The 25,992-nt window shown below is 38.9% G+C and overlaps 1 protein-coding gene across 2 annotated transcripts; it reads right to left on the bottom strand.

Annotated features, from left to right (window-relative positions):
• Positions 1-9,080: 9,080 nt before the first annotated feature.
• Positions 9,081-25,395, bottom strand: mttp (microsomal triglyceride transfer protein). 2 transcript variants are annotated; one of them, XM_051946091.1, is made up of 18 exons: positions 25,275-25,395; positions 23,005-23,192; positions 22,684-22,827; positions 18,721-18,828; positions 18,505-18,621; positions 18,272-18,411; positions 18,036-18,186; positions 17,248-17,405; positions 16,934-17,102; positions 16,124-16,231; positions 15,782-15,994; positions 15,471-15,682; positions 15,287-15,384; positions 14,973-15,094; positions 14,639-14,866; positions 12,875-12,999; positions 10,438-10,608; positions 9,081-9,964 (listed from the first exon to the last, which is right to left on the bottom strand). In XM_051946091.1, exons 3-18 carry the CDS (start codon positions 22,825-22,827, stop codon positions 9,817-9,819), a joined length of 2,412 nt encoding a protein of 803 aa, XP_051802051.1. In that variant the 5' UTR covers positions 23,005-23,192; positions 25,275-25,395; the 3' UTR covers positions 9,081-9,816. The 2 variants fall into 2 exon arrangements, with proteins under 2 accessions (XP_051802051.1, XP_022069073.2); XM_022213381.2 differs by lacking the exon at positions 25,275-25,395 and adding an exon at positions 24,771-24,986.
• Between the last annotated feature and the right edge of the window lie 597 nt (positions 25,396-25,992).

The following is a 25,992-nucleotide window of genomic DNA, read 5'->3' as shown; positions in this document are numbered from 1 at the left end:
CAGCTCAACATATTCCTGTCCATTTGAATCAGTTTCATGTATGCTTGTGTTTGAATCATTTCTGCTGCTTTTCTCACAACAAGTGTGCCTTTTTTTTAATGAAATGAAAAAGTAATATTTCATGAAGCTGCACCTTTTGCTTGTTAGAGCTGGTATCATCAAAAGGCAGAAATAAATATGAAAACATTAAGAATTACCCTGTTTGTTCAGTTGGCTCCTACAGGATAGCAGGAAAAAACTTCTTAATGTTTGATTTATTCATGCTTCAGGCTAAGAAAAAACTTTACAGAGTCCAGTTTGTATAAAATATATTTCGTTACTTGGTGAGAGGTGAACTTAAGAGTAAAAGGCATGCTTTTTTCCCCATAATCTAACAGCCCCAAATTTCTTGTAACTCATCTGAACAGTATTAATAAATTATTTTATTTAAAGCTTATTGAAATTTCAACGTAAAAACCCTCTTTCAGTCCTGTTACATTAGAGAATGGAACCAAAACAGAGTAAATAATAGTTAACTTAGAAAGCTTATCAGATGAAAATAAAGAACATTACCATGTTTAGGAAAGCTAAAACCTGTGCGATGTTAGAAAAAGTATTCAGATCTAAAAACTGCACAATGAAAAGTCTTCACCTCAAGTAAAAGTCTTGCATTTAAAACTTGAAGTATTATCAGCGAAATCAGAAATCAGAAGTAAATATACAGTGCATCTGCACTTTTATGTAGGATATTTTGAGATTATATATTATATTACTGCTGTATTTATGTGTGTGTTTCCTGCTATAGGCGCATAAGGTAAAGCTCATTTTTAAATAATTTATTTACTGCTGGACAGTTAAATCTACAGCAATGTATCATATTCTGTAAGATCATCAGCTATATTTGTGGCCTGTGAGAGACGCGTATATCTAAAACGTCAGCTTTTGATGAGCTCTGCAAAAAAAAAAAATGGCAGGAGAATTCTATCAACCCATAAAGGAACACTTAATCACTGGGTTCATTAAAAAGTACAACATTTGTCTCTGACATGTAGTGGAGTCTTCATATAAATCGAGTATAAATCTGTATAAAATAGAGATACAGTACTCAAATAAAGTGTCTCAACCTCTCATTCTTTATTTGTAAAATAACAAATGCCAGTGTGTCCATTTTCATTTTGTGATATTATGACTTTATTTGCATCTTGTCTCCTTCACTCCCTCTGACCTATATGGTTGAATGCAGTTCCAGGTACACACCTAGAAAAAAATGGCATGGGTGAAAGGCAATCGAATAGATTTATGCTAACAGAAGTATACATTTGGCATCTGCCAGCTTGCAAGCTTCGCTTTCTGGTGACACTGAAACATCACCCGGCGCGGCTTAAGTTTAACCTGACAGTTTGCTGCTGTGTTTACTTGGTTGCTGTGGATGCAGCGAGACTGGCAGACACTGGTTTGCCCCCAGCTGCTCTCTGTGGTTTCTAAGGAATCTACATTAAGACCCAGTTGTTGTGTTTGGATGCCAGCAGGGGCTCTGATGTCACAGCTGTGACACAGGAAAAGTCAAGATTTATTGCCTCACCTGGAATTTTTTTATTTTTATTTTTATGTAGCCCTTTAACCTTTATTTAGCCAGATAAAAGACCTATTGAGACTGAAACCTCTTTCACAAGGGTGACCTGGCCAAGAGAGGCAGCAGCAAATGTCAAAGTAAACAAAAACAGACAGAAAACAAGAACTTACTTCACTGAACATAGAACATAAAATACAGAAGTAATTTTTATAATACCAATTTAAGGACACAGGCGCTGTTCAAAGGATTTACAATTTTGATATCTTAAGATAGAGTGAAAGTCTTCTAACTAAATTTTTTTTTTTGACAATTTCAGCTTAGATTGGAGGGCATTCCAAGCAGAGGGGGCTGAGTACATGAAAGCTTCTTTGCTCGTTTCAGTTCGAACTTGAGGAGCAGAGAGATGCAAAATGTCATATGATCATAGGGCATAATGGTGGTGGCGGATTTTCTGTGGTTGGGGGGGGGTTATCTGATTGGCCACCCCGTGTGCCCCCCCAAAAATTTTTCTTTGGAAATTTACATTACTGATACTCCGATTTCCGATGCTCCTGAACGCAACTTCGTTGTCTGACTGCACCAGAATGCACCAATGACGTTAGTTTGATCTTTTGGTTGTCTTTCATTTGGATTTGAAGACGTTTCTTGGTGCTAGAGGAGAAGACGAGCAGCTTTCTACCTTTGCGGTAAGAAAACTGTGGCCGTTTCTCAGTACATAACTGTCCGTACTCTCACATACTCGTGAAACGTCATCATGGAGACTGCATCGGACCAGACTAGTGTGGATAGATATGAATCAGTAGATAGATATATGTCTATGGCTGCAGCTCACAATGAACAGGAGAATTTTATTAGAGGAAGTCAGACACAGTCACACAGAGAAACACTAGACCTCACACTGAAATGGAGCTACAGCTCTGTGTCTTGGACAGGATTTATTTTCAAAGCTACATGTGTGATGTAATAATCCGTGCCAGAGCAGACCTCATTAGCACTTCCGCTAGGTCGGCTAACTTCCTGTCACTCCATGGATGCTGTTGTCGGTAATGCAGCCAGAATATGGATTAATTTTTTGAAAAACTTAGACAAAGAAAAGTGCTGGTGGTCAGCCTTGAACCTACTACCTTCCACTTGGTAGTCTCTCTTCTTACCCCCTGTGCTACTTATTCACATACTAATTCTTTTTTTTTTTTTTAGCGCATTTATCATCTATTTTTTGCCCTTTTCAAGTTTTTTTTTATCTCGAGTCTCCACTCGACCGTTTTTCTCAGGAGGTTGGACTTCAGCCTTTGTGCTGGAGGGTTGAACCCTCAGTTCCAAGACTTTCCAAAGCCTCCAGACCTCCCGAGTCCTCAGGACCTGGTGCCTCATTTATAAAGCTTGCGTACGCACAAAACAGGGCTAGAAAGTGCGTACGCCACTTTCTACGCAAAGGTTGTGATTTATAAAAACAAACTTGCCGTTAGAATGTGCGCACCAGTGTGCCAACCTTGATGCTTGATGCTTGCGTATGCACAAAACAGGGCTAGAAAGTGGCGTATGCCGCTTTCTAGTGGCGTACGCCCCTTTCTAGTGGCGTACGCCGCTTTCTATGCAAAGGTTGTAATTTATAATAAACAAACTTGGCGTGAGAATGTGCGCACCGGTGCGCCAACTTTAATGCTTGCTTACGCACATTTTGGAGACAGAGGGAACAGCAGTGCCGGAGGGTGAAGTGGTGAATTAAAATCCAGATTGATCTCAAACCTTTATTGTTATCACATATTAGACTTGTAGAGCCGGATAATCATAAACCCTCATTGTTGTAGATGTTCCTATAGTGCGCCATTCGGCCTACGACTGTATTTGCAGAACTATGTTCATATATCAAATGTCCATCTTCAAATGATATAGAGCGGTGAGTGGCAGTGATTGATTACTAATTTGGAAAAGGCGTGTGACAATCAGTCCAATCGCTGATCAAGCGGATAAATAGCGGGTGACAGCCATGCGTAATGTGGCACAATGGATGCGCTGGCATTGCTAGAAGATCACGTTAATGGTTGGCTCAGAATGGAGAGAGTTTTTAGGGATCACGGAGATTTCCTGGCCCATGACGATGACTGGCTAATAAGCCGATTCAGATTCCCTAGAGCAGTGCTCTTGGATCTATGTGCTGAACTGGGCCATCTTAGACCGACCCACCCGCCGAAACTACGCCATCCCGGTACAGACACAGGTGCTGACCATTCTGCGGTTTCTGGCGACCGGCTCCTTCCAGCAGGAATTGGCCGACAGGTATGTGTTTTATATGAAGAATATATGAGGTTACATTTGTTGTCTAAATCCCGTTTGGGTCTGATATACAGTTACATGATGTCCTTTAGGTCTGGGATATCACAACCATCCCTCAGCGCAATAATGCCAGCTGTTTTGGATGACATTATAAACATGACCAGTCAATACATCAGGTTTCCTTACACTGTGAGTGAACAGGCCAACATTAAACGCCAATTTGCAGCGATGTCCGGTTTCCAAAATGTAATCGGCATAACTGACTGTACTCATGTTGCTGTAAGGGCTCCGAGTGAAAATGAATTTGTCTATGTGAACCGAAAAAATGTACATTCAATCAGTGTACAAATTATTTGTACATCGGACATGATCATAACAAATTTAGTGGCAGGGTGGCCTGGGTCAACACATGACTCATTCATCCTGACGCACAGCAGTGAAAAGACTGTAGGCCGGCGCTGCGTAAAACGCCGTGGATCAGCAGCTTATTTATATACAGATACATTCTTGAGTTACTTTGCATTGACCATTCATGGTAAAATGTGGGTGTGTTGTGGGCGGAATGTGAGGTGGATCCACCTCTGCAATCTTCCAGCTGGTGTGTGATTTATAAAGAAATTGCGTGCAGCTGTGCGTACGCACAGTTTTTTAAATCAGGGGCAAAGGGCATACGCCCATTTCAGATTTTCGGCGTACGCAAACTTTTAGTATGGATCCTATGCAATGTTTTATAAATGAGGCCCCCTGAGCTTTCACACAGTCTGAAGGCTGACATTTTCTACGTCCCACAGTAGATCTCTGTTAGAATTAACTTTCAGACAGACCAAGGACTGATATTTTCTAAGTTCCTGAGTAGTTCACTGTTAGTTTGAACCTTCAGACAGTCTGAGGACTGAAATCCGAAAAGTTTCTCAGTACTTCTATGTTAGTTTGAACTTTGTGGTTAACAGAAGCCTTAAAACTTGTGACCATGAGTCTTGATTTCACATTTAGACCATCCATCTGAGTTCTTCTCAGACCTTCACCTGTGGGTTCTTTAGAAATTCTCAACAAACTTTGATTCTCTTCACTGAACAGTAAAGTTTGTGGAGATCAGAAGGTAACATTAGTTTGATCGATGCCTTCAGCTACTAGTAGACTTTATCTGGAAAGCAGTTTTCTGAAATGAGTTCTTAATAAATCTGTCCATAGTCAAACCAAGAACATAGAAAGAGGAAATGTTTGAAGAAACAACTTGATGCTTTCATTTCAGACTAGAAAACGCTTTAAGACCTTTCTCTGTTTTTGCTCCTTTTGATCATTTTATTGTCTCTTCTGTTTGATTTGATCTTCTGAAGTCTAACTGGTGCCTTTTCAAATGTTTTGTTTTTGGTTTGATTCTTCTTAAAAGTTTAGTTTCACTCTTTTCTCACCTTTTATTCTTTTCTAATGTCTGATTTGATTTTGAAATGTTTAAATCAATCCACTAGACTTAAGAAAGTTCCTTGAAGTTTCAAGGAACTTTCTTAAGTCCAGTGCATTGATATAAACAACTTTGGATAAACCAACATTACTTTATTTCCATCCCATATGAAGAATCCAAAAAGAGGAGGTGCTCTAGGAAGTAGACAGTGCCAGACCCCCCCCGGCCTGTTCGATGGCCACGTCTGGACCAGTGGTGTAGTCCAGGGTATACGGCGGTATACGGCGTATACCCACTTATTTTTCAGTTAGCTTTGCATATACCCACTTCTAATGCTCCCTGGTGCGCATCATTCAGTAATATCTGTGTGCCAGGCAGCCCTCTTTTCCTTTAGGTTGATGAAGCCATGAACAACCCTCCTCTGCATGTAATTGGCTGTTACATGCTACCTTCACTGATTCGATTGGTTAACTTTAGGGATGAGCCAATCAGAGGCAGAGTAGGGCGGGTCATACAGAGGAAAATTTTGCTAACACCTCTGTGGCACTCCAGTTGATTGACAGGTCTGCTTGAAAGATGCGCGGAAATGCGAGAAAGTCAGAATAAACACCTTTCAAGTGAGTGACACGTATCGAGCGAACCTACTTTCATGGACGATATAATTCTCAGGTAAGTTTTAAGGTGGTTTCCAAATGAATCATTGTTTTAAACTACTGGCAACATGACTGCACATTTCAAGGAGAGGATATTTTGTCGCCAGTGGTTAAAGCTGCAGTCAATTCCAGCCATTTTCAGTACAAAAAAATCGCTAATATTCTATTTGTAAATAAAAATATGACGAGAAATACAGGGAATATTGGACGTGCTTCGCGAGGTGCATTTCCTCGAAAACGACCTATTCGTGGATCATATACCGTCTTCAAGACATGTTTTGGACAAAATAGTTTTCTGGCTTGTGTCGTCTGGATGTCCAAGGTTGGGTTATGGCCGTTTTTTGTGGAATATTTTCATCTGTGTGTAATAATGAACCCGGAAATGCGAGTTGCGCTGTGTGTGTTGAAGCCGTGTACAGAGAACGGATGGATGGATATTCATTGTTTGTCGGACAAATGTGTTTATATTACCCGCTGTGGTAATCACATCTGAAAGTGGTTTATACCGGCGGATTCATGAGAATCTAAGCTTTCCATCGGCGTATAGTGTTTGTATAATGGCGTTTGCAGTTTCAGACATTTAGCAAATTGCTTATGCAGATCTCAAAGTGTACCCCGGGCGGGACACTGAAGCGCAACTGAAGCGCAACGGGTTAAACTGAGTGTTGGGCCGAGTCTTAACGTTTTGAAAGGCTAACGTTATTCTAACGTAACTCTGAAGTTAGCTAGATTGGGATAATGTGGGAAAACCTCTAGGCTGGTAGTTGATTTTAAAGTAAGTAAAAACACAAGAATGGGGACAGGTAGTTTAAGATTCGACCTAAAACAATATTGAGGTTTTATTCATGATGAAATATGAACAAGGATGCACTGTCAACTTCATATTTGAAGTATTTTATTCAAATAAATGTTCAAAAGTAACTGAAAGACCATGTTTGCCTCATGATAAATACATGTTACATAAATCCAGTTTGCTTGTGTGACCAGTAATAACTACAAACTGCTCCTAATCAAGTCATGATAATTTTATAATAGTGGGCAAGTAGAAATGACTGAATAAATTGAATAGAGTAGTCTTCTATGTCACTGTTTCTAAAACAGGGCGGTTTTCTGGACTAATTTTTTTTTTTAAAAGGTGAAAATTAAGAGTATACCCACTTCTCCAGGGACCACTACACCACTGGTCTGGACCATGGACCTACAACACAAGAACATCTGCTCCCTGTGAAAGATTACTGAGAGCAGCTTTTTGTGATTTCTATGCAGAACACTATGATGTTTGCTGAGCTGTACACTGTTAAATGACCTAAGAATATGGAGTATTGTTCCTGTTTTGTTATTGTTCTCAGGTTTACTATTAAATGTATATAGTGCTACTTACTGTATTTTGTTGTATTTTAAAATTTACATTCCTGCACAGAACATTTCAGATTATTTTACCACAGATCAAGGGTACAGATTGTTGTTGTTCACTGTGTATTGGGTAGTTCTCATTTTGATTTAGACTGATTAGTATACAGAACCCTATGATGTTTATGGTATACAGCTGAGAACTAGTTGCTAAAAGTACAGAATATTATTTCTTATTTTAGGTGTGATAATTGTCAGTAAACATTCTAAGAAATGGAAATCCACAGGGTTGTATATAGTGCTGTTCTTGCACAATATTTGTCACTTAACTGCCCTCAGATACTGTCGTTGAGCTTACTAGTTTTACATAACAGGCAGATGCTGCAGCTGATGATGCTGTAATTCACATAAATAGGAAAATAAGTCCATCATAATTTGATTGTCAACAGTCTGAAATGAAAAGGTCATATACAGCTTTCCTATTGGGTTAAAGAGCCAAAAAAAAAAACAAACCCATGAAAAATACTTTGTAAAAGCGAGAGGTCGGTAGCAGCTTTCTTTTTTTTTTTTCAAATATCTGTTGTACGCCCCAATGTCCCCCCACTAAAATTTATCTGGATCTGCCCCTGCATAACGGCTTCCAGTTCTCTGAAGAAAAGTGCATTAAAAAGTAGGACCCAACCCAAGAAGCACCATATAAACCAGAGTCATGCATTGTGCATATCGCCTTACATTCAAGGATCACCAAAGGTGGGTTGTATTTAACCCTTAAAAAGCCGGGACCGAGTATTCTCGGCTCAACACGTGTGACCTGTTTATGATTGCTAATCAACATAAAATGTGCACACACCCGTATGTTTAAGTCGACCAATGGTAAGATATAAACGTTGGCCCCATATTTGCTTATTTCAAACGCTAAAGCAGTATGAGCCATTATAACCAAGCCGCAACTACGAAGCTTTTATCTGGGCTGCGTACCGGCCGAAATTCAATATGGCGAACGTCTACGACAATGCGACCTCGCAAGACTTGATCGATATTTTTATGGATTAGGTGGTTTTTAGTATATGTTTTAGTATATGTACTTCTCCAGAAACATGGCCTTGTAAGGGTTAAGGCAGAAAGATACATTTAGTGAGTGCTGGCTGCCACAAACTACCAGAACAAATGAGGGCTTTGGGTTACTTTAAAATAGTGCTGCTAAAAAAAACCTGCATGCTGGATGCCATGGAGAAGACAGAGAACCTCATTTTTGCACATATTAATACGTTCAAATAAGAGTTTAATTTACAGTTGGCTGTCTTGAAATTATATCATACCAAATAGTTGATTATTCTCTACTTAACTTCACCAGAAGGTGAAAACAGTGATCAACAAAAGTGATTCTTATACATCGATCAGGCATAACATTATGACCACCTGCCTAATATTGTTTTGGTCCCCTTTATGCTGCTAAGACTTCTCTGACTGCAGTGTAATATTTTTTGGGTACGATGTGCTAAAAATAAGAGATGATATAATTCTGGCAAATGCTATTAGACTGAAGATCAGAAGTGAAACATATGTGCTCAAAACATAACGGTGTAAACTTTTAGCATATACAAGTATATTAAGCATGGAATCTGTCACAAAATAATGAGGGTAAGATGTGGAGCAAAAGTTTGAACATGTCTGGGCATGTTCTCTGTAAAAGATGACTTAATGACAACTTCATGTGCATGTTTACAGTGAGATCTTGGGGTGAAATATGATAACCTGTCATCATGATCTGACCAACAGATTGAGAAAAGTATAGTGGTGTCAAAAAAAAAAAATCGAAATTCAGAAGTGAAAAAGCAAAAACACAACGTTTCGAGTGTATATTTATTGTCAGCCAATTATAAAGATTCCTAAATACAGAAACATGTCATCTTCACACATGCAGCAATTACAGCCTTGTACAAAAAAATAAATTCAAGTGGATTCGCCTTTCTAGATTCAACAAACATGCATCTCTTGCCTCTGGAGAAGCTATTTTTCAAAAAAAAAAATCGCCAACGAGATTATAAAAATGGAATCAATTAACAACATTACTGCGGAACATAAGTTATTTCAAGCGTGTGGATAGTGATACAATGACATAAGACAAAAAATTGCTCCTCCTTATAAACACATTTAATTAAAAAACATTGCAATGTTAAGAGAAAGGAGCCCTTCTATTCAATCCACTGTCTCCAGTCTGATATTTACATGTTCCTCTTCACTGTAACTGTGCTGTGGGGGGAATTACAGTGGTGTTATTCATGTTGCACATCAACTAAAACATACATCCTGAATGTGCCCATCATAAATACATTTTTTTCAAAGAAATCCACAATGAGACAATGCAAGAATTCCTGATTTTAAAAACAATGTTGAATTAAAATTACTTAAATACTCACAGGAATGTAAACATTGCATGTGTCGCTAAAACAAACAAAAAAAAGATACACATTCACCACTTTTCTGTCTTATGGTCTTTTGTTGCTTGAGTAGAAAGACCTGCTGTTTAAATGTAGAAGTGTGATAGCTGTCCCTGAATGCAATGATAGTTCGTGGTATCTTCTTTACCAGCTGGAGTCGAAAACCTTCTTGCACATGTTTGAGTTCTCCTGGTGAAGAGGAAACTCGGAGCCAGGGATGAGCATCTTTCTGCCTTTGCGCGATTTAATGCTCTTCCCTGATGATAGACGCTCGTATGTGGTCAAATATTCACTGAAAGAAGAAGAATTACAAACTGAAAGTTAAGTTTTGTATGAGCTGATTTAATAATAACAGTAATAAAAAGTACACTAACATTCAAAAGTTTGGGGTCATCCAGACAATTTTATGTTTCCATGAAAGTTTGCACTATTATTCATGTGCTACATAACCGCACAAGGGTTTTCTAATCATCAGTTAGCCTTTCAACACCATCAGCTAACACAATGTACTGTAGCATTAGAACACAGGAGTGATGGTTGCTGGAAATGTTCCTCTGTACCCCTATGGAGATATTCCATTAAACATCAGCCGTTTCCAGCTAGAATAGTCATTTACAACATCAACAATGTTTCTGATTCATTTAACATTATCTTCACTGAAAAAAAAAAAAAAAGATTTTCTTTAAAAAAAATAAGGACACTTCTAAGTGACCCCAAATTTTTGAACAGTAGTGTATATTTTTTAGAGACTGGGTTAAACAATACCTGACTGGGAAGGTAGTTTTGTCCATCTGCATGCACACCAGGAAGGGGTATTCAGAGAACTGGACAGTGGTGATGAAGTCCAGCGCTGCCTCTGTTTCAAAGCTGACCTCCACGCCTGTTCTCAAAAAGTCCATGTCCACAGTAATGTTACCAGTGACCACTAACGCTCCCCTGAAAACAAAAAGAGTAAAAAGGAAAAAAACCCAAGTTGAACGAATTGAACGGACACATCTTTGTACTGTGGGAGCTCAGACATACTAATTCTTCTGTTGTAAAACTTTATTTAGTTCTTGATTGTCTGAGTAACTTTAGATGATTTCACACTTATAAAAAAACATGGCTCATCAAGAAATCCCTCTGGTCAAAATAAAATCAGTGACGACATCCAGACAGCTGTACACTTCATTTTAAAGCAAAAAAAGTAAAAAACAAAAAAACAAAAAAAAAAAACCAAATAGAAACTGGTGACCGAGTTTCACTGATTGTTACCATGAAAATATGTGGCTTAAAATGACTTAGTCTTTACATCTATGAAACTGTAAAACCTTCATTGAACTAATCAAAGAGCCTAATAAAGACTGATGTAACAATACAGACAGGTCTATGCATTTTTGTGAATTCAAGAACGACAAAAGCAGATGTAAAATGTAACTTACTAAAAAAGTTTTAAATGTGAAATCTATCCCCCAAGCAGCAACCTCTGGAGCTGAACTATTAAGCCAATGTTGTAATGCAGTTCTACAATTGGCTGCTTCACCATCATCTCCATAGATTGCCATGTTAAAATCCTCAGCTTTGTCAAAGAAATAATTATGTTTACAGCCTGGTTAAAACACTAATTTGGTCTCTATAGCTACTTTCCCCATTTGTGACAACTGTACAAAGGGTTAGTTTTTATTTATAACTGACCTTTTTACATTCTGTTATGCCTTAAAGTTATGTATAATTAGGGTCAGGAGAACCCATGACCCAGAGATGTTTGTATGACCAAATTAAGAGTACATTATTTTCTGTTGGTAGACAGCAGTAATGTTACTCAGACCACAGCCACCTACCAGAGTAAAAATATCTTAAACTCTTTTAAAGCAGTTAACCGATATGCAATCAATAGCTTATTTCCTGTAGCTTGGATATAACTGCTTTGACTACTATAACCATGTGTTTGTCCCGCACAGTTTCTTTCAGTGTCTTAAAAGCACCATAAAGGTCAGACACTAACAAGTGTAGTTTAACCACCATGTAATAACTTCCCCTTTATGTGTCAAATCAAAGTGTGCGCCAACCAGCAGAAAGTCCAACCTCTGTAACTTTGCCCAGGGAGACATGCCTTGGCAAAGATGCCAGTGTGGTTTGTTCTGCTGCTATAGATAGCCTGCCAGTCTATTATCAGAGTGGAAGAGGTACAACTATGCTGATCCATTCACCTGCCTCTGCCATTCCTCGTCACACAAATAATCCTCAAGTCCAAATTCAAGATGTGACCCTCAGCAATGTTTGAGAAACTATAAGACAGTCCAGAAAATACAGGAATCTGACAGCTCTGAGTTCTGTTTAAATACTTAGATCCATCATAATTCTCCTTAAAGGAAGTAGATTTAAGTCGTTTGTGTCACTGGCCCATCCTGGCTTTCACTAAAGTTGTATTTTTAATAGTGCACAGTTACAATCTCAGTGTGTCTCTAATTATGCAGTTCCAATACTGCATATTGGTTTGTTTTTCATGTAGAGTTTTACTATTGATAACAAAACCCATGAAAGTTGAATTCAATGCCACAGTTTGACACTAAATGGTTTGGTTTTAATCTTAGATCTGAATATTCAGCCCTGTCTCAAACAGGATAATCCAGCTGCATTTGAATGTTAAAAACCTGCGCTGTTACTCTTTAAACCCTGTTTCATCACCAGATGCCACGAGCAAACTGATACCAGCGTGATGATGTGATCCATTTTCAGTGGCTACTGTTGTGCATTGACTGTAATGTTTTAAAATAGAGGACCAGACAGAACTGACGTCATGCCTCTACGAACCTTGAAACGAGATGGAGCGTGAAGCACAATACTGGAGCGTGGCCAGCATGGAACAAATGAATCAGGCAAACACTTATAGACCCTCTAAAGTTCATGTAAATCCAACATCAACAGAAATCTATTTGCAGTAGAGCAACATGACCCAAGCCTCTAATGTTGCTTTCGTTTCAGTCACAAAGACTGCGTTCTAAGAATTGCACGTCTATCAAAGGGCCTTTGACCTGCGAGTGTGTTACAACATACTGTACCTACAGTGCTTCACAAACTCACAGAGATAATCTATCACGTTCCACTGCTGCACTTTAGGCTGTGAGCCAACAACATAGCACATAGCAAAACTTGAAAGCTTTACAGACACTCTGATTGAGCTACATGGATAGTTAATTGTTTCATTGTCTCTGAACTGTACCTGTTGTTGACACTGGTCTTGGACTCTCTGTACCACAGACTGATCTCCATGCCTCCAGAAATGTCAATGGCTAACCCTCCTTGGAACTCTGCATTGGCTTTCAGGCCGGACTGCAGCTGGATGACCTGCAGAACAAAATGGCGCATTAGAAGACAATTTTCAACACTTAAAATTAAGATTCCCTTGATCACAGAGAATATTTTTACAGGTTTAGGCTGATAGGTCTCTATGTTTAATACCATTAGGTTAGTGCTCTTTGACACTAACCATAAACAGACTATAACAAGGCCATCCAATCATGCTACTACAATCTGAGGACTAGTACTAGGATATAATCAATATTGAGTTTTAATCATTCATGGTTGGGCTACTGTAATGGTCTGTAGCAGATGTAAATAAGAAATCAATCAGTCGACTCCAAGTTATACAAAATGCAGCAGGGAGACTCCAAACAAGAACTGTATTGGAAAGCTTTAGTATAAATTTTCTTTTCATGTTTAGGTCTGAACTTATTTCTGGCCATTGAGTTACACTGTATTTTACTCTTACTGTTGCATTGTTAGGCCTCGGTGGGGTCATGTGACAACTGTCGTTTGTCGGTCTCTCAGCAACATTACTCAAAAACGGATAAATGGATTTGGATGAAATTTTCAGGGAAGGTCAGAAATAACACAAGGACCAGTTGATTACATTTTGATATGTATTATAGTTTGGATTTTTTACAGATTTCAGCAGTCTGAAATGATACAACGACTGAGCAGCCTTGGTGGAGTACTACACTCTCTGAGTGCTTTTCTAGTTATTATTATTATTATTTCCACAAATAAACCTATTAGAGTAACATGTGCTAACACTATGGTGGTCAGATATTTTACAGGATTATTTAGCTTTTTATATATACTTTTATTTATACTTTACTACTTGGAGCTACAGTCACAGACTGAGCTTCTAAGTCACAGAGTATTGAGGAATGGATCTATGGTTTTCATGGAATACATTGCAAATAAAAATAAAGAATAATATCAATCTTATCCTTAAAAAACTGCAGAATTTAGCTTACAATAGCATTACTGTGTGCAACATAAGATATCTAAGGTCATAAATGGGGAAATTGTGCACTCAAAATGCGGTTAAAAATAAAAATGGGAGAGTCAAAACCCTCTTTATTTAGCCCCCCAGCCAGGCTGACAACCAACAACTTCACTGATCTACCTGTTCCAATCCCTGACAGTCAGAAATGCCACATCCTTGTATCAGCTTGACACATCTTGAAACAACTCGCACTTACGTCATTTAGCTCAACATGTGAAGCTATTAAATGAAGACGTGCAGCTCCACAGCATGACTCATGAGCTTTTTCTGAACTGCTTCATATATTTTAAAGTTATATTCATATTTAAATTGAGCTTTTCTTCGCTAACTTTTTAAAACTACTTTGCTACATTTCACTGTTAAGGTTGTGCTGAATCTCCCTGACCTCCATCTGTGGTGTCAAAGTCTACACATTACACACCCAGTCATCCACGTGGCAGTACGGTGTAGCAACAATGTCACTATTTCTGCTCAGCTACTGAATGTAAACTGGTGTCTTCTCTAGCTTTTCCAACAAGAGATCAATACTGTTGTTTTCCTAAAGACTACCTTAAAGAAACTCAACTATAACCTACAGATCTTACGCTGTTTTGAAGGTGAATCAATACTTCTGGGAGCCCTGTTTGGTTGGTTAGTTCTGAGCATTAATAGGATCTTAACATGACCTCTTACCTCAGAATGATCAGACAGCAGGATGAGACCTTTCACTACATTCATGGGGTCTCCGGTCATGGAGAACATTTTGGACATGAGGTCACTGTAACCCTTGAAGAAGGTGACCGGTCGCAGCTGGACGTCGAACAGCAGAGCCGACATTCCAGCGAACGACTCCAGGTCTTCTTCCCCTTCATCAGGTGTGGCAGCAATCAATGTCTCCAGACCCTGGGCCTCGATTGCCACCTGGAAGATGAGAGCAATAGCCAAGGAGATATGTAACACAAGTCTGTTCCAATTTTTCACTTAATCTACATGAAAATGTCATACAAATCAAACATTGCATGTTTACCTGCAGTCCATGTAGCATCGCTCCGTTACCACCACCATAAATATTCATGTTGCTTCTTCTCAGGATCCCAGAGCCTGAATATAGGATGTCTAAACTGTAGGTGGAACTCACATCAGCAGATTCTGTAGGGGAAGACTTGTATTGTTACTTACTCTTATGCACATGCTCAACATTGGATGTTGCATGAAGCTGTGATGTTACTGATCTGATTACATAAAATATGGAGGAATAAGTGCTCTTGTTTTAGCTAACACAGCAAGAATTGTAGTGTCTTTTTTTTTTAATTTTAGCTCGGATGAGAGTTTTTTACTTACGTGCCATGAATCCTGAATAAGCAGACGATGAGCCAACTTTAGCAAAACGGTCATAGTTGTGGGAAACCATGTCCTTCATAGCTTTTCGTAGAATTTTGCTGAAATTACACAAAAAATATAGTGCAGGGTTATAAGATGTTATCTGCAGAGCTGTGAATTATTCTTATCCTTCTCTTTAACACACCTAGCAGGCATCTCGAAGCGCATTATGTCCTGGATCTTGGACAGCATGTACTTGTTCATTTCGTGGGGCAGGTTTCCGATGGACAGAAGCAGGTTCTTGACCTCCATGTATGACGGGTTGCTGCTCAGGATGACGTCAGCAGCGGCAGCTCTCACGTTTTTCTCATAGATTCGGCGATTCTGGTGATACACCCTGTTCACCGTCTGTTTAACCTAAAAAACACAGATGACAGAGAAATATCTGATGTCAGTTTAACTCCTTCCCCATAGCAGTAAGATGTATTAAATAAACTCTTCCATACACTGTCTTACCTCACTGGTCATGAGTTTGACATCATATCTCTGCAGGGCAGTGAGAGCGATAGTGCAGTAAGCTCCCACCTCAGACTCTGTGTATTTGGTAAAGATGGGAATGGCCTCCGGGAGCAGAGAGTTCTTTAGGGCCAGAAGGTACATCTGGACCTCGGACTCTTCCTTTGTGCTCTTGGGGCCATCTAAAATCATCTTCTTCACCTTCACCACCGTCTGAGAGGTAAACAAACAGCACGAGCTCAGACACTCAGTCAACTTTGGTTATATTTCCAATACTCCCCACAGAGGAAATACACTTGCTGTTCTGCAAAATAGTTTTATGATCAGCAGTTAGAAGCTCACCGGTAAATCACACCCTCCTTTCTGACACAGCTTGTGGACCAAGGCTCCCATAATGATCACCACTGATTCTTTGATGTCGGTGCTGCCGATCTTTCCTTTGGAAATATCCTAAAAAGAAAACTTTTGTCATAAGAATTTACCAAAAACACTGACTCTAGGCACAGAATTTAAGTGTGATTAGATTGTTTTGCAGACATACACTACCGTTCACACGTTTGGGGTCACTCAGATAATTTCATGTTTTCCATGAAAATTCACACTTTTATTCATGTGCTAACATAACTGCCCAAGGGTTTTCTAATCATCAGATAGCTTTTCAACACCATTAGCTAACACAATGTAGCATTAGAACACAGGAATGATGGTTGCTGCAAATGTTCCTCTGTACTTCTGTGGAGATATTCCATTAAAAATCCGCTGTTTCCAACTAGAATAGTCAATTACCGCATTAACAATGTCTAGACTGTGTTTCTGTTTAATTTAATGTCATCTTCATTGAAAAAAATGCTCTTCTTTCAAAAATAAAGACATTTCTAACTTTGACTCCAAACATTTTGGATGGTAGTATATGTTCACCAATAAGGTGGTGCTCCGAACAAAAAACACATGACTTCATCATTTGTTTTGCTATAACATAATATACTCATTCGATGAAAATTTGAGGTGCTTTCTTCTCAGAAAACATTTTTTATCTTGTCTGAGGAGGAACACCTAACTGTAATTCACTGAGGGTGACCTTTTCTTTTTACAAACCACTGCTATGCATTACATGACAGAAGCTGTTACACTTTACCTAAACACGATACTAACCAGCAGAGCTTCAAGCATTCTCTCGTTTGGATGTGAGGCAAAGCCACATGCGTAGAGAAACCTCTCCTGGAGGACAAAACCTTTGGCATCGGTGAAGTTCAGGAATTCGAGCATGGCATCGAGAGATGCGGTGGTCTGGGAGGAAGTCACAGCATCCACCACCTGAGGTCTAACACCAGCAGACAGACATTAAAACGGAGCAGCAAAGGGTCAAGATAACTTAAGCAATCTCAAAAGTTAAAATAATTCAGCAGAGCAGCTCTGTGTCAGTTGGAAGTAAATAAGATGTAGAAGAAGAGGAGGGGCTTGCTTACAGAGATGTCTTGCTGGCACTCTTCAGCACTTTGAGGATCTCGTCTTTGGACGCCTTCCTAATGCTTTGGATGAGGGCCAGGAAGCTGCGAGGAGCCGTGGCTTTGGACAGGCTCGCTGGCTCCAGCTGCTTCTTTTCAGTCTGCCAATGTTCAAAAAGCTAAGAGGGAAACACAGGGGAGAAGGGATTAGAGGAAAGATCGTCTTCAGTCGGTAATTACAGTACATAAATATACAGTATCTGTTTACTAATACAGTGCTGTTAGGAGTCATTTCATAATAATAACATCTTACTGCTCAACGCCTTTTTCTAAAAGGACTGACGAAGCAGGGGGCAAGAATAGTAAAGCGACTTTTTCCTAATCTGCAAGAAATAAGGACTTACAAATACAGAAATAGTGACTGGAAAGAGATATACTATTTGTGGCAGCTAGAAAGACATAATAGTGTGTGGAATGATGAATAAAATTATATTTTTATTTAATTTTATATGATTATTCAGCACAACACACAGGAATAAGAACCCAAAAAGAGTAATTCTACATGAACAGACTGCCAGTACGACCAAAGTGAAAGTGAACATGTACTAATCCCTTTATTACCTCCACTTCAGGTGTGCTCACTTTCACTTGGGCCTTCAAATAATGTGGTTCGGCAGTCAGGCTGACTTTTTGTATGTAGTGTTTTGCAGGACGGAGCTCCAAACTCTAACAGGACCATCTGCTAAATGGGTCAGTGATCTGTGTAACACAAAACTAAGTATTTGTGTGACGGTGAGCAGGTTACGCACTGATGGACAGCCTTTGCACTGGGATTTGACCTTCTCAGCCACAATGCCAACAGCTGCCAGTTTGGTATCAACTGACTTGACAACGCCAGCAACGTCTTTCCCAGCAGCCTCCACTGGTCCGACCTCTTTTCCCACAAAAGTGAGGGCTTGCCTGAGAAGGAGAGGAACACAGATTGAAAGTGTGTTGCAGCTGCAAGACAAGAAGCATTAGATTAATTCCTCGTTGAGGTATTTACCTGGACACGACTTTGGCTGCAGTGGATTTGCGAGCATTGACAGCCAGTGAGTGTGCTTCTTCAGCCACGGCAGAGCGGATGAAACCATCTTCGAGTGTGAACACTGTAACGGAACTGGCCTTCGAGCTCACACCCAGGACCTGAGAAGGGGGGGTGACATTTTTGACATATGTGCTGACTATTCGCAAAAATTCACATCTTAACATACTAAGCTGGTCTGGATGCTGACTAACCTTACTGTGCGTCGTAAATCCAGTCTCTGCAGTCTGACACGTGTCCAGGATCTTGGTTCTTGTTACTTGACCTTTAACTGCCTTGTACTCGACCGTACACCGCCCAGATACATCATTCTGTTTAAAGACACAAGTCATGTTTGTTTACATGAGTTCAACGTATTCGAATATGATCAAAAAAACTTTATGTGAGTACAGGATTATTGTGCCGTTTACCTCCACAACCTTCCCAGTGTTGAGCTGCACTTGCAATAAGCTTGCCAGGCCTCTTTTCAGATTCTTGATGGTTGCAGGTTCTTCCCAGTAGGAATAAAATGCTTTTACCTACAGCAAGTGAATGCAAAGACAGACACACATTAAGGCTTTTAAACTGTGTACATCGAGGCACTTTGACAAACAGTTGAAGAAGCCGTTGAGGAAAACAACCTTCAGTGCCGAACCGGCTACAAGTCACAAAGGCTGTCAGGGTGTCAGTTTTCCTTTGCACACTTGTGTTTGGAAACATGTGTGCATAGATATGACATCAGAGATACTACTTCAGTATCAGCAGATGACATTGGAGTTAATCCCAACTGGAGATACTAGAACTGAGAGTTTGACACTTGATCTTTGAGTCGGAATAGTTTTTAATAACCTGAAAATAATGTGTGTATACACTACTGTTTGGGGTTTGGGGTCACCAAGACAATTTGATGTTTTCTGTGAAAACTCACACTTTTATTCATGTGCTAACATAATTGTGCAAGGGTTTTCTAACCACCAATTAGCCTTTTAACACCATAAGCTAACACACTATAGCATTAGAACACAGGAGTGATGGTTTCTGGAACTGTTCCTCTTTACCTCCATGTAGATATTCCATTAAAAATCAGCTGTTTCCAGCTAGAATGGTCATTTACCACATTAACAATGTCTAGACTGTATTTCTGATTCATTTAATGTTATCTACATTTAAAAAATTCATTTCTAAGTGACCCCAAACTTTTGAATGGTAGTGTAAATATTTACTTTCAACATAAATTGACATATTTGTTAAAGATTCCTTTAAGTTAGTTATTAAGATTTGTTGGACATATTATATTTGAAAAAGAAACTCAGATGGACAAACCAAGGAGAGGTTTTTTTTTAGTTTCTACATACAGCTCTACAGCTCTGACCTGCATTGACCATCACTAACTGAAACCTCTTTGCATATTTCCCAAGCGCTGCAATCAGGTCACACTGAACCAACACTGAAAAATATCATGTCACAACATGAATTTCTACAGTTTGGTTCAATAATGGACTCTGTGTCCCGGTCATGAGTGTAGATAACAGCCGATTACATCATCCTACAGTGCTTCCTATACAGTATGCAATTTATTTGTGGCGTCCAACCACAATATCAGACCATAAATAGACTGTCCACTGCTACTCTGTGTGTTTTTCCTTCCACAGCCTGCCGTCGGTATAAATAATCCAACAACACCAGGGGAGACACTCATCTATCCTGTTTCACACACACTCACGACTCGATTCTAAAGTGAACCTGCACGGAGAGAAATTTTAGCTCTTTCTTACAGAAATCTGTTCTAAAACAATTTGAAGGTATAATTGTTGGTTTAACAGTTGACTTATAAATGCTTCATTTCTCTGTTACAAAGTTAAAAAAAAGAACTAATTTTGAGTTGGCAGGCTGCAAAAAACCTTTTAATTGACACTGATTGAGTTAATTTGTAATAAAGACATAAGAAATGTAATTATTGAATATTGAAGGTAATAAAAATGTGTTAATATTGTAAGAAAAAAAGGTTTTATCCTTTTCTGTTATTTATAATTAGAAATATTGAATGTATGGTTGTATTTCCATTCCACATTCCATTCCAGTTGGTGTCAGTAATGTATCACAATGTTGTTATCCAATGGCCATATGAGTCAAGGAGAAGACGGGTTTTTATTCAACCCAATAAATCACCTGTAGTGTAAGCTGCAAGTTAAATGATAGTGACGTCCAAAGCAATTCTTCTCAGAATCCAAATCGCTACAATCAGTTTGAGCAAAATATTTAATGACTAATTTGGTTAGTGCTTGACTGGAGCTCCAACAGGAAGTGCTTAACTCCAAATTCCTGTTTTATTTTTGGACATTCTGAAAATTTCTTGGGTGAATGTTAGAGATGGAGGATGGTTTTAATGAGATTTAAAGACATCATGCCCACATGGTATTTTTTTGGATTGTAGAAGACACATCATAGGCAAAACAAATAGATTATATCTCAGCATTTACACCTTGCAGTGCACCAATTACTTTCTCAAAAACAGAGATTCAGACTTTTCTTGTTCCATATGTAACAAACCTACAAAACCAATCCTGTCAACTGTTTGGAATATGTTTCCGATATAAACATATATGACTGAATTATGGATTTGCAGGGTTTGAGCAGAGTTGTAGGTGAGCTGGTGTGCTCGAGCTGCACTGAGATAAGATGGGATTTTATAGATCGGCTCATTTTAGAGGATGAAATGGTGTAGTGTTACATCTGAGCCCATTTAAGTTGGGAAGGGATCACTTGCATGGAAAAATCTTTGAAATATGTAAGTTTAATACACAGAAATGACATTTAGAGGGTTAAATCAGTAACCGAAGAGATACTGCAGTCAGGCATAATTCTTACACTCTCTTTTACAATTTTCTGCTCCAGAAAATTCAACAATAATAGGTCATAAACTATCAAAGTCTTGAATGGCTCAGCTTACACATCAATGGTTTAATTTTTATTCCTTGTTTTATTTGTTGTTTGCTGTTCTGGGATGCATATTTCATGCATAATAATTATTATTTAAAATATGATGTTGATTGAAAAAAAATGTTCCCACAATTAAACGAGACATCAATGAGAAAAAAATACCAAAAAAAGGAGGTTTAGATTTCATTGTAAGTGTTTTATTCAAGATTCAATTTGGTCATGATTGGGGTGGGACAAGAGAAAAATAGTATTTTAGGGGGAACTCCAGACTTATTTAGTATTTTTATAATTTTTTCAAACATTCTTTTCTCCTAGGTTTTTTTTTTTTTTTTTTTTTTGATAGGGCAAGTAAATTTACACAACAACTGCAAATTTTGTATTTTGTACATGGATTATTTGAAATTTGATGGTGGGACGTAAAATGTCCTCCAATTCTGGAATGACCCATTAATTATATTGTGTCTACAAAACTTAACATAACATCTAGTTCTCATCTCATTTGCACCTTTTATTTTGGTAAAATTACAATTTACAAATGCATATTAATAATTCTTATTTAATTTTTGAATCACTCGATAGCCCCAGTAAATATAAACGTTGTATTCCATTAGGAAACATTTCAGAAGCTGTAAATAAATGGTATGTATTTTCACCAACCTGGCAACCCAAATGTTTTTCCTGACCATGGTTTATAACCAGCTTACATGGCTACAATATAAAGCATCATTAAAGGATTTATTATCTAGTACTACAGCCACTAGTCACAACTGATGAGCACTTATTGACCTCAAAACCACAATGCAACGTGGATTTTACTCACGTCAGCATTTTTTTTATGTAGTTAGTAGTTTATTAGTAGCATATCAAACAATCAGTTCATTCGAATGGCAATCACACATTCTTGGCTCAGGCTCCAACGTCTCACACCCGATAAGATCCCATTCCACCTGCCCACACTCATGACTAAAGACTTATAAATTCATTCATTCACTGACCCTCTGAACCTGCTGACCTTTGCACACATACACATCTGTCTGGTATCTTCCCTGCCAGCGTCACCACTCCAGCACGGCCAAATCATTTCTTGGGAGACAACAACAATGCTGTGCGTGCAGGAAGTGCAATACTGCTTTTCTCACATTACCTGTGTCAGCCTGTCTTTCAAGTACAAGATTAGAAACTGACAGAAAACAAAAGGAATGTAATATTCAGGAAATGCTGATGTTGTTTGGTGCTTATAGAGAAGACAGATGACTCTGATGTTTACTATCGATGGTAAAAGATGTCTTATTTCTAGCTGACAAAGCAAGAGGTGCACAACACTTAGTTTTTCTGTTCTGTCTTCTAATCTATACCAAAGCCTATCGTTTGAAATATAATGGGCTAAAAGCATTGGCTAAATGAATTAAATAGGTACGAAGTGCAAGAAGCAGTGGCAGTGTTAATGCTCTTACCTTTCCATTTTTCAGATGCAACAAGAAAGGTTTTGTCAGAGCAGCAAGGTTGGTTTTCCCCAAAACGCTCTCAGTTGTGGCTCCATGGAGGATGTTCTTCTTCTCTGATCTCTGAGACACAGGCTCAATCCTCACATTTGACATCTAACGAAGAGAGATTTGCTCATTTTAATAGAAGCTTTGTTGCACTTTGTCAACATCAGCTACTGTGAAGAAAACAAAGCATGCAGGCTAAACCGTAGTCAGGAACATTATGTTCATTATTTGAGCTTAAATTTCACTTGATTTAATACTTAAATGTGGAAAACTGAACACACATACTGCCAGTTTAATCAGCTGGTCATCCTTGCTGCTCGGATCTCTCCAAACCAGATTAACATCCACATCGCTGGAGATCCTGTAGCCCGCGCTGCCCTCCTTCGACCCCCTGGCCTTGTCTATCAGGACCTCAGTGGTGTAGCTGAATTTGTACAGCTGGTTGTTGTTCAGTCGGGGTCCAGCAGCAACACCTGAAGAAACACAGGAAGCACAGCTGGTGAGCTGAGGAGATGAGTGAGAGCAGGCTATGGTCAGATTTTAAGCTGAGACAATACAAACTGATCAGCATCACTGTTAAAAGACTCTTTTTCAGCTGTTGAAAGGAACATTTGCTGTTTACTTGTGATGTTTAATGTTGCTTTAAATGTATAAAACAAGTAAGCACATTGTTTCCTACCAGGTGCTTCCTTTGTGTTCATAATACCACCCAACATTAGGAATATTAGTTTGTAGCTCGATTTTTGAGATCACACTTTTGAAAAAAAAAAATCTTGTTTGTTCATTCCAACTCTAAACTGTTAGATTTGAGAGTAAGCTGGTAATAAGCAGTAGCTGTTTGTCAGAACATCAAACCTAGAATACAATGTATAAGCTTTTTGGAAAGCATAAAACTAAATTAACTAGCTTTCTGTATTGTTTCTGTTTGGTTAGAAATAGTGTAAAACTAATAAATGGGCTGTTATAAGATGGGCTCCGAAGCAATTCATGCTCATGAGTACATTAATTACAAGAAAGGATTACCAAGTGTTGTGATTAATGAAGTCAAACCAGGAGATCTGAAAGTTTACACGAAGACATTGTGATTTTTAAACGAACACCATTCTTGTTGAATTGGATTTCCATTAAAAGAGGCAGCCTTACATTCATAACCATAGATGACATCTTCACAAAATATTATCTTTGTCAGAAACTGTCAGAGAGACCAAGACAAGTCTTGTAGTTTTTACTTTGAGTCATGTAGCCTCTGTAGCTTCCCAAACTTATTTCACGCATTGACATAAAAGAACAGTTAATAAAGCAGGATTTTCAGCAAACACGCTCCTCTTCCTTTCAGTTTTTCACTCTTTTCACAGAAATGGACAGTGGATATAGAACCGATTCAATCAGCAGCTATTTGACTGGGCGTGTTCCAGCGAAGATAAAAATCTCTCCTCTGCTCCATTGATGACAAGCTCTCTGACATTAGGCCACGAGGGAAGAGACTGACGTGTCAGTATTTGATTTCATCACTAGTCACAGCTCAGCATGGAGCTGATTTCACCACATCATAATCTGGGGTCAGTTTGCCCCTCTGACAACAACCGCCAAGATATTAAATAAAGCAAAACACCAATGGAAATAAGGAGTTTTTGTCTTGTTAATTTGGTCTATGGCTTATATTCTTATCAGCCAATGATGTCACCAAACAGCACTCTGTGAAGCCCCTCCATTACGATGAATGTGGAGCTCTTTCCTTCCAGGATTCATTCATTTGGGGATTTCAAAGCCTCAGTGGCTCAGAGAAATGAAGCTTGAAGATTTCAAAGCAACAAATACTCTGAAGCACCATCAATCATATTTTCAAACGTGTCTTCTATAATGAAGCCTTCAGCAAAGTGCCAAAGTTTTGATGTCATACATTTCTACTGACTGAGGAAGAAGCAGCTGTCCTCTTGTCCCAAATAAACTCATTCAACCTTCAATAAATAATCGACTTAAAGCTCCTGTTGGCCCTTTAACCCGCAAACTTTTATCTGGTCCCAGAGAAAAACAGGCACTCATGAACTCACCTTTGGGTGAAGCGGAGAAGGAGGAGGCTGCACAAAGCAAGAACACAACAAGAGCCAACATTGTGTGTCCTCTCTCTGCAGCCAGATGAACCAAACCGACACAAAAGAGCCAGCGGCTGAAGTGGCACCAAAAGGCCAAGAAAAAAGGAAGGCAAGTCCCAGCTTCTCCTATTATGTTTTATCGGAGGGGAGGGCAGACTCCAAACTCCACGCTCAAGTACTAAGTACGAGATAACCAGCAAATCATTAACCGCAGCAGCACAGATTTGACAGGAACTGCTGCCATTGATAGATGCAGCCAGGTGTCACCTTTTAATGCGTCTGCGCAGGGATTGATTGGATTATCTGAGTGACTAAATTCATCAAGTCAGTGAAACCAACTGTCTGATCCTTCCAGCAGGATGTCCTGACTAGTCAACAAACAGCAGGGTGACTTTTAAAGAAGAAATATGAATATTAGTGCAAAGATGTTGAAATTAGCAACAAAAGAGCGTTCATATTTACCAGAAGGCGGTAGAGAGAAGTCCTCATGTTGGACACCTTTCACCTAATTTCACGGCAGGATGAACAGTCAGGACTTTGTCGTCGTGTCTTGGTCGGAGGAAATGGGCAGTCTGGAGGAGAAACCAGCCCTGGAGCTCAAATTACAGCATCTCAGAGAGCCCAGAGGTTTGGCAAACTTTAGCTGAGTTGTGTCTGGGATATTTTCACATTATAGTAATTATGTAGCTGCTCTTTAACGCACACAAACAGAAGATGGAGCAGTGGAGAATGTTGCAACCTCAGTCTGTTTAATCAAACTATCAGTAATGTTATTAGAAAGGTGCTCATCATCCTGTTTGAGGGTGGATAAATGTTGGTTCAGGGTCTTGATTCAAAATCTCTTTTGGATGACAGTTTAAATAAGCTGTGTAATAATATTTAATCTCTTTTTTTATCTTTTATTTCCCTTTGCTTTTTGTCTGCATGAAGTAGATTTATGCCTCTTGATATCAGAATCAGCTTTTTGGGTAAGTATGCATTTTTCTTCACAAGAATATAAACAAGATCGGGACAAAATAATGGGAAAAAGAGCATTTTTTAAGTAAACCCAAAGTTTAGTGTAAATTGTGCACATTGTGATGATAGAAATAAATGCAATAATTAACAATGACTTCAAGATTGAAAACAATTTATACAGATGAAGTAGGTGAACGGCAGAGATTAGTGTCACCTGATAGAG

The sequence above is a fragment of the Acanthochromis polyacanthus genome, chromosome 3 (genome assembly GCF_021347895.1).
Source record: "Acanthochromis polyacanthus isolate Apoly-LR-REF ecotype Palm Island chromosome 3, KAUST_Apoly_ChrSc, whole genome shotgun sequence".
Classification (NCBI taxonomy): domain Eukaryota; kingdom Metazoa; phylum Chordata; class Actinopteri; family Pomacentridae; genus Acanthochromis; species Acanthochromis polyacanthus.
Note: the sequence above shows the minus strand (reverse complement) of the source record. Positions and strands in the feature narration are given on the sequence as shown.

Bases quoted from the DNA above. Each gene is read 5' to 3' on its own strand.
- mttp (XM_022213381.2), bottom strand. From the start codon at position 24,831: ATGTTGGCTCTTGTTGTGTTCTTGCTTTGTGCAGCCTCCTCCTTCTCC. The intron at 17,103-17,247 runs GTAAGCAAGCCC...TGCTGGTGTTAG, and splicing joins AGTGCCAGCAAGACATCTCT to ACCTCAGGTGGTGGATGCTG. The intron at 13,000-14,638 runs GTAAGAGGTCAT...TTTGTTCTGCAG, and splicing joins TGCTGTCTGATCATTCTGAG to GTCATCCAGCTGCAGTCCGG.